This window comes from Palaemon carinicauda, chromosome 10 (assembly GCF_036898095.1).
Source record: "Palaemon carinicauda isolate YSFRI2023 chromosome 10, ASM3689809v2, whole genome shotgun sequence".
In the NCBI taxonomy this organism is placed as follows: domain Eukaryota; kingdom Metazoa; phylum Arthropoda; class Malacostraca; order Decapoda; family Palaemonidae; genus Palaemon; species Palaemon carinicauda.
The window spans coordinates 120,504,737-120,514,736 of NC_090734.1; the positions used below are offsets into that span (position 1 = coordinate 120,504,737).

The 10,000-nt window shown below is 36.2% G+C and overlaps 1 protein-coding gene across 1 annotated transcript in view; it reads right to left on the minus strand.

Moving 5' to 3' along the window:
* Ten-a (tenascin accessory) overlaps positions 1-10,000 on the minus strand; it is a 131,348-nt gene that overhangs the window by 37,998 nt on the left and 83,350 nt on the right. Inside the window, exon 16 of the mRNA XM_068381143.1 lies at positions 9,174-9,244. Coding sequence (XP_068237244.1) covers positions 9,174-9,244 — 71 coding nt within the window. The remainder of the gene's footprint in view (positions 1-9,173; positions 9,245-10,000) is intronic.

The following is a 10,000-nucleotide window of genomic DNA, read 5'->3' on the forward strand; positions in this document are numbered from 1 at the left end:
GGCCATAGCTCGGGGTCCAATCAAACAGGTTTCTCTCCCATTAGAATATTATCTTAGAGGAAGCGTCAATCAACCGAATGGAATCTGAAATCTCAAGATCTCGCCATTTCCATCAGATTAGACTGAGGAGTAGGAGGAGGGGGAAGGAGGAGAGAGTAGTTGGAGGGGAAGGAGGAGAGAGTAGTTGGAGGAAGAGGAGGAGAGAGTAGTTGGAGGAAGAGGAGGAGAGAGTAGGAGGAGGAGGAGGAGGAGAGAGTAGTTGGAGGGGAAGGGAGAGAATGGGGAGAATACGAAAGGGGGACGAGAGAGGCTTAGATGGAAACACAGCATAAAGATGTAAAGGTGAAATGGGGAAGGGAGAGACCGGAAGTTAAAAGGGAGAAAGTGAGGGTCAAAAGAAGGGAGACTTGAAATATAAGAAAAGGTACAGGAATAAAAACGGACTTTGAGAAAGAGGAGGAGTAATGCGAAGAGGAAGGATAAAGAAGGAAATAATATAAACAAATTTGGTATTTACAAACCTGAAAAATCAGGAACAACAATTAACTGGCAACAGGTTGACAAGAAAAGGGACGAAAAAACACACCAGAGAAGACAAATTGACAAGAAATACCCATGAGAGACTTCCATCATTATGAAAAAGGACAGATGAGAAAGAGGGGGGGGGGGGGGCAAGATCTCTCTCTGGCCTTAAGTAAAGAGGTTGCCTCTCTTACCTGGGTGTTGGGAGATTACGCCTCGACCTGATGGAAGAAGGGTTGCACCACTTTTAGGAAAGGGGGGGGGGGTTATTCTGGTACTATCTAAGGGAGATGTTCCATCTCTTAAGGGGGTAGGCTCATTCTTTCACCCTCCAGTGAGGAATGAAATTTTCATCTCTATATAGTGTCATATCAAGGGAGACAAGTGGTTTCTTCAATATTAGAAGGGGGGGGGGGAGATTAAATTTCTATCAAGGTTCCAACTGGGTATACATCTCCACAAGGGGAAGATAAGTTCTACCTATATCAGTGTATCACCAATTTAAGTTAGTAGGCATACCGATACTAGTAACAAGCAAAGACCAACATACAAAAGCATCGAGGTAATACATAATTATAAGTGAATAAATACCAAAGGTAAATACATTGATATTACATGAAAATGTTCAGAGAGGTTAAGAATGATGGCCACCATTTTGATTTCTATCCAGCGATTTCTAAGAGTTACTCTTTACTTCCTAAATTATACACCTTTTCTACAAACGTTCCTAATCCACTCTTTCCTTATCAAGAAACTGTCTAAAAATAAAACCAATAATTCTTTTTTATCTGTTACCTTTATCATCAGAACATAACACATATACTGCATAAAAAAAACTGCTTTCAACATCTTCGACCTTTTAAATTTCCAGTTGCTTTCAACAACAAAGGAGAGTTGGCTTAACTACCAAGCATTCATTTCTAAACAGGTTTCCAAAGGCACTTCAAGTTTCTTCCTAATTCATTGCGCACACACCAGTTCTGTGATTCCATTGTTCTCTGATCTTATCGTCATCAGATACATATGCAACTGCAACCAACAAAAATCCCCTTCGGCATTCCACATACATCATTTCTTCACCTCGCTGGTTTACATTTAGCCAAATAGCGCCATTCTTCCTTAAATTAATACTTTGCTTTCTAATCTCCAAACACTCAAATCCTTTCACATGTTTCAGAAATCATCTTCACTACTGTATAACAATCAATAGTTTACATGTTCTTTCATTTATCTGATTTATTTATCCTTACATCCGTAAAGGTACAAAATAGCCAAGGAGGCTTTCACACCTATGCCCCACTTTCAAAACGAACCAGTCACTCCGCATCTACAAATTATAACAAACGCTTCCTTAATAGATGATTCCCATTGCCTTCAACAATTTTCATTCTTTATCATATATCCTCAACTCTGACCTTTCTTAATTCTATCAACTTCTCTTAGTCCATATACGTGACAATTTTCACCTTTACTTATCTAAAAAGAATTTCGCTATAAAAATCAATACCAATACGGTTAAATTCAAAATATTCAGGCTTACTATAATAGAAGTATCAAAACCTTAGATAAATAACCATATGAATGTATTAAGTCACACTAAACCTGTCGTAACGATTAAATAAATAATCCTTGAATATTCTACCTAGTACAAAGTAATCTGTATCAACGATTTATTTTTTCTTATTCTGACGTTGTCTCTAACGCCAAAAGCTATTTAAACACTTTATTTTCTAAGATAATAGATGTTAATCGCCACAGGCCTCTAAGACAGGAGTAAGAACCAGTAAATGAAAAACTTACTCGCCTGAAAGTTACAAAAATTATGAGTGAAACCAACGGTTATAAGACCAGCAATCTAAACCCAGTGAGTTTTTTTTTCAATCTTTCTCGGTTTCTTTATCCTGACTCATTTCTGAAAATGACTATAAAATAGACAAGATAAGTTACGCCTCTCTCTCTCTCTCTCTCTCTCTCTCTCTCTCTCTCTCTCTTAAATGAGGACTCAATAGTTAACACAATATCATATGTTTGCTAAAATTAGACCAATGCAAGACAATTTGATTTCATAAAATAAGGTCATATAATTTATTGGCTGCATATTTTGAGAGTATACATACTACACACGTAGCAGGACCATGGAATTTTAGTTTACAAGATCTTTATCATGTATTTAAGTATCAAAACTGTCTCTGCCCGTGTCTTTCTCAGGTTAAAGCATAAAGCAGCTAGTCTGTTTCCATAATCGGTAGAATTTATACCCAAGGGAAATCTTCAATAGAATGCTTTAGTCAAATATAAATAACCATATTCCCATACAAAAAGCTTCTCTCTCAAACACCCATCACCCAAACCTACTAGGCCATTGTCCTCTTCCCCAGCCAAGGCCTAATAGGCTTGCATAATAAAACGATGAGATTTAAAGAAGCCCATTCCAGGAAATTGTAAAAAAATCCAAGTTAATTTGAAGGATGGAGAAACGGGAACTAAGAGGGAGTCACTCATGCCCCCTTTTCATCCCTGAATTCTCTTCCCCCCTCTACATTCTTCCTCTCAACCACAGATGGTCGTTTTATTGACTATTATATCATACTTTCTCTATGTAGACAGTTCCTACTAGTGCATAATCAAAATATCTCTCTCTCTCTCTCTCTCTCTCTCTCTCTCTCTCTCTCAGGTTACATAAAACCCTAAGGCTATTTAAGCATTATTTTCCATTTTAAGTAGAAAAACTCTAAACGTAACCCAGTAATGGCCAAGGCTTCCTCTAAGGCAAGAGAAGAACAAGTAAATGAAAAAAATAACTAAAAATCAACTAAATTAAGAGTCAAACCACTGGTTATGGGACCAACCAACTAAGCCTTGCGAGATTTCAATCTTTCTCATTTCATTTATCCCGGCTCATCAGGATAGGGGAGTTCCCAGAGAAATCTACTAAAAAGCATCGTAAAATTAACACGAAGACAGGCCTTTCCTCTCTTAAACAAAGTTAAAAAAAACATTTTACGTATTATATGATTGATTGGCATCGCGTATCGTAACTGCTAATATTACATAGGTTACAGAAATATAAAAGTGAATAATGGACTGTTTATGTAGGTATCAAAACTCTCTCTCTCTCTCTCTCTCTCTCTCTCTCTCTCTCTCTGTGTGTGTGTGTGTGTGTGTGTGTGTGTGTGTGGTTAAAGCCTAGATCGGCCAATTTTCTACCCAACTCGGTGGAATCGATAGCCAGGTAAAGCTTCAAAGTGAATGTCTAAGTTCCCTATACTTGTACAAAAACCTTCAGCTTCAAATACACACCACCTATATCTTCTGAGGCCTCTGGTATCACCCCGAAAGCCATAAAAAGGGCTTGCATGATAAAACGATGGGAGTTAGAGAAGGGCATCCCACAAAATTGCCCTAGAAAATCCTAGCTGATTTGAAGGATGGAAAAGCAGGAGGGAAGAGGGCCTCTCTCTCTCTCTCTCTCTCTCTCTCTCTCTCTCTCTCTCTCTCTCTCTCTCTCTCTCAGTGAGTTGCAATGATGTTTATTAACTTCGTCGTACATTCAATTTTTTTAAATACTTCCACTTGTTTCGTAACTAAGAAAAATCACGTCCATTTCTACCTGGTGATGGTGAGCTGCTGCTCACAATAATATGATTAAGGCAAAAATAATATTGCGCATGTAACTTGTTCAAGTGCTGGTATTTGTAATAAATATACCTAATTATAAAACGCTGTCAGCTCGCACACTTCTAAGAATACAATTATTCAACTAAATACGCATTTGTGTAAGGTTCAATAAGAAAAACAGATTTAATGTTTATATGCTTATTCTTCGTTGATGATCGTAACTAACGTGATTTTTTTTTGTCAAAGAATCTTAAAATCCAATCTATGATTAACTCTCATTAATATAACACCGATATCAGACTTTAAATCACACTAACCAGGATTCTTACTGCAACTGCTTTGAGAAATTCCCACAAGTATTTCTGCAGCTACACTCAAAATGAAAAATTACGTTTGCCATTTTAGTGAAGCGGACCAAAACTTGACAAATGCTGGTATATATATATGACAGAACAACACAAGAATCAAAGTTTCAATGGTTATATATATATATATATATATATATATATATATATGCATACAATATCAAGGATGGATAATCTATCGTATTGAAGTAAACTGCTCTTTGAAAATCCTCCCTTATAAATCTCTGAACCTTTTCAGATACACATTATTTTTGCCATATCTTATAGATAAAAATCTAAATATTCTTCTAGCTTAGATTTTCTCTTTTACCACACATGCGCTGTCCATTTCTGAACTATTTGCTTACCTAGTCAATGACCTTTCTTATTTTTTCAAGCAGATATTATGAATAATAACAATACCAATAATAATTACAGGAAAAAATTATAATTCTAAATATATTTCTCAAGAAATAGCTAAGAAAAGTATGTGCATGTTCAAGTCAAAGCTGGGAGACAAGTTCCTACAATACACAACCAGACATTAGTTTCAAATTGTGTGTGTCTGTGTCAGTCTACCGTCTAACCAACCACCGCCCTCCACAGAGAGAAACTTCACCTCAGGGCGCATCCTAAATAGTCGGTCGTAACAGCGATTGGTGCGCCCATAAAATAAGTTGTAAAGATACCTTATGAACTAAAATTGCATTTGCTGGAAACATAAAATGCTCCATCAAGAAACATTCTACAAGAATAATTACGTTGTTGCAATGGCCACCCTCTCTCTCTCTCTCTCTCCCTCCACCCCTGGGAGAGAAGGGGGGTTTAACTTATAATATTCTTCTGCCTTTCAATCGAGGCTAAGAAAAGACCATTGGGTAAATCTACGCTTATTTCATTTTAATCTAATCTTTTACTTTGGAGGTAAAAGTCGGGAGTCTATAGAAAATGTATAACTGGGTTAAAAATGTCTTGTGAATTATAAAAATCATTCAACGGATGAATTATTAATTCAACGACCACAGTAATTAGGCCACGCCATGTTTACAAGAATTTAATATCCAAGCAATTATCAACATTGCAGCATATAGAAATACCTTAAAATTTCTATGAATTATTCAAAGGCGTATAACATGCTCGTTGCTTAAGTATCTTTTTAAAGCTCTTAAAGTAGATGCCCAGATTCTGTAAGTTTACCAACATTTCATAAGGTTAACCCCTTTCCTAGAAGTTGATGGTTTCATTCGCCGCTGAGCATATTGAGTTAATGTCATAAGGCTTTTTTCGGAGAATCTAATGGGAAAGGGATCTCAACGTAAAAATTTAGCCCGCGTATGTTAGAGAGGCACAGGACTGGAGGGAAAAAAATTGGTGAAAAGAGAGCTTAAAGGATATAATCAATGAAAGCTATAACCTCGGTTCCTCTTTTGAACTGGGGCAGAGAATCATCACATAGGGCAACGAAAGTTTACTATCGTATTATCCGAAATGCCGTTCACTCACAAGCCTTCATAACAGAACTGATTTACAGCCAGAAATCAAATGCAGGTTCCGCATTTATGAATTCATAAACTATTCATCGTAGGCTACTGCCATAGTATTATCTTATCCTGACCTGTTTCATGACTATCTGAAATAAATACTTGGGCATGAAATCTTGAAGTGGAAGGTTTAAAGCTTTCTTTGAGTTGAAAATCTTTTTTTCTTCCCTCAGTGTCCATGAAATTTAAGGTAAATAACGACGCTATGTTCGATTGGTCATGAATTTTGAAAGCGGCACTAACATGATAAATAACCTCACTGATAAATATGAGGTAATTCAATCAGAGTACGGATTATCATTTAGCAAAGATATATCTTTCTGTATTATCTCGTTATTGCAATTTATATTAATCAACATAGTTTTCAAAGAGAAATTCAAGAGTAAATGATCAAGAAATAAAAAAAGGTATTCTGAAAACCAAAAAATCTCAACTTCTCAATAAATTTTAGTCAGCCCACAAGTCCTTCAAACATTTCTCCTTGATGGAATAATTTGGAATCGAAATAAAAAAAAAAAAGCCAACCACATTATCGGTTGACAAATATTTTTGGAAAAAAAAAATATTAATAATCAGCAAAATCTGAAACTCCTGTCAATGTAACTTCAAAATAGGTAATAAACTCTGACCTAGCACGTCCAAGCTTATTTCTTCGAAAATCATTTCCGCCAACTTTTCATCGCCGAAGAGATAATTATAATGAATAGAAAAAGATGGAGAGAACGGCTCCCGGAGGAACTCAATTATGCGCGTCACATTTTGGAAGTCATTTGCAAGTTGGTCTTTCTTTTCACTTTTATTTTTCTGGTCTGACTCAGTAATGGATCATCGATTTATATTGATGTTTTTATGCGAGTAGTCTATATGTATGTATAGGAACTTTATAAGCACATCTGGGTTATCAACATATATATATATATATATATATATATATACACACACACATATATATATATATATATATATAATATATATATATATATATGTATACACACACACACACATATATATATATATATATATATATATATATATATATACCCTTTCTAGAAAAAGACAGAGAAAGAAAGATATTGTGATGCAGGCAAACATGCCACTATTCAGCCGTCGGGTGCATGGACGCATTAAAAACCATATATATATATATATATATATATATATATCAAATCTGTTGACTTTTATACTACCGTGGTCATCATGAGAGGTACAGATCTGTAATTTTTATCTTTACTGCCAGACAGATAAAACGACCTCTTATATGTCACTCTAATCGACTTAAACCTAAAGCCTCAAGGCTAGTACAGTGGTAACGTGTTTGCCTGGCATTCGCATGGCAGTAGATCGATCCCCGCCTGGAAACGTAAAGTTTAAGGCCGGGAGCACACTAGCGACTCTGTGGCGCCACAAAGCCACAGCATCGTGTGGCGGGGATGTGGTCTCCCATAGGTTTCCATTGTTTTCAAGTTTTGCCGCGCAAACTAGCGACTGTGGCTCTCTGTCGCTCATCCCCGCCACAGGCGTGGCATGGCTTTGAAAACAATGGAAATCTGTGGGAGACCACATCCCTGCCACACGATGCTGTGGCTTTGTGGCGCCACAGAGTCGCTAGTGTGCTCCCGGCCTAAGCCGTTTACTAGGGAGGCTCAGGCGACTGCTGTGCTTGGGCACTACAGTGGGGGGTTGGGCTTGCCCGGCTGACGTTCTGGTGAGTATCTATTCTGATAAAACTGGAACTGAAGCCAGACACCTTTTAACTTTAAAGGAAGCAAGAAATCCGACGGAGGAATGTGTGTAAAAAGATAAAAACTATAGTCTCTTGAAGTATGTTGAATATCGATAGAAATATTAATTCTTTACTTTGAAAGGAAATGAATATACTGTTTAGATTCAGAGGATTTATCGAAGTAGATCTAAAAGGGTAGAAAATGAACTTATTTACCGTTAAAAAGAGTTATGTTAAGAAGGTTTTACCATTTAAGTCCTATTTTCTAATATTAAGAAAATCCACAAAGTTTAACATGTAGTGTTAACTTATGCAACAACGTGATAACGTAAAAGTTCTGTATAATTTTCTCCATTTATAAACGATTTAAAAATACAAATGTTTGTCTTTCTTCCCAACGTGAAGAATACATTTTGAATTGCCTTTTGATAGCGTGTCTTTCAGTGGAGTTTGAATGCAATTAACTTTCAATGATCATCATTTAACAAACACGAGGTTCTTTAGAGAAAATGAAACCTAAATATTCTTTTTTGAAATTTATGCTGCATAGCCTAGGAAGAACCTGAGCGGAAAGACGAAATAGAAAATAAACTGAAAGTTCACCTGTGAATAAAAAATGAAGGGGAGAGTGGAGGTAGTCGGGGCAAAACAATTCGGGCTGACTGGCAGAAGACAGTGAATCTTTCAACATGCAATCTCCATGAAGTAGGAATTCGGAGTTCTTTTCTCGTTGCACTATTCATGGCTTACAATTCGAACAGGATGTGAATCCGATGTCACTAAACTGGGATGCGGATGTGCTAAGGCCGGGAGGAGGAGGAGGAGGAGGAGGAGGAGGAGGAGGAGGAGGAGGGGGATTCATTCCGCAAACTGGTGGAAAATATATGGATATCTACCTCCCAAAATCCAAGGGCGTTGCCAGGTCGGAAGTGAGGGTTTCAAAACGCCTAAATTTAAACGAGGACTTGAGAACCTCTACTAATAAACGCAGAAGTAAAATCACCCTAACATTAAATAGGAATTTCGTTGACCTTTAAAGTGAAAGGAGAATTTATTACCAAAAACCTGGATGGTGAATTATGGTCAAATGCTAAATGAATATTTTGAATCCCATAATATGAAGTGAGGACTTCAGGTCTCCTTTCAGCATATGGATACTTCAAATCCCTTAACAAATAAACGGGGCCTCTAAGTTTCCCTTACCTGAAATGGGATGTTTTAAAAAATTAACGCCTACAATACTAAACGACCATTTCAGACTCTAAAAGCAAAAGGGGATTTTGGATCCCAAAATAGTAAATTCAGAATCTGCAATAAAAGACTGAAATTAGCCTTACTCTTCACCAAAAAAAAAAAAAAAAAAAAAAAAAAAAAAAAAAAAAAAAAAAAAAAAAAACCCTTCCAGCTAATAAAATATTTATTTACCATCTTGAACGAGTCATAAGTTACAGTAGGACCAAGAAAACAGCTCTTAAAGTAAAGTAAGGCACTCAACTCTACGGAAAACATACAAATTACCAGAAAATAAAGACATTCAGGTGCTTATATTTTCGTTTACAACCCCAAATTTATATTACAACTCAAATTTATGAACAACTCCGTACTATACGAATAACGCAATAACACTTTTTACGGATCACGGCATTACGCAAGATTCAAACCCATTTTACGCTTGTGATATACAGTACAGAATTATTTAAGAATCTCATAAGTAACAATAAAATACTACCCTGAATAATAAACATCACTTCCTTGTATGATTGGGAATATTTTTTTTTTTTTGTAAAGCCCTAGTTCAGAGGCCACGATCTGATATATAAAAAAAAAACTATACCTTAATGTGATAATCAAAATTTCTAATAATCCTATTTTCGATATGTGACTGTCCAGTGAAAAGGTTTAGAATTTTAGATCCTACTGATTTTCTTAGTATGTTGGTAACAGATTAATGTTCAAAGTCAACCAGTTTTGAGTAAATGAAATGAAGTATGATCGTAAAGAAAATAAAAAAGGAAAAGAATGAAGCTGGCGATATATGTGGAGTTGAGTGGTGAATATAGAGTGGTCCAAAAGGGTTTGCTCATGTGGTACGAATGGAGAATGATAATGATAAGTTGTTAAAAAAAAAGAATATTATTCGACAACGTTAAAAAGTGGTGTTAGATTAATGGGTGAAAAAAGTATTGGAAAGAAATGATCTCAACATCTGGGAAGCTGTGTGCACTGAGAGAGATAAACAGCACAAGGTATGT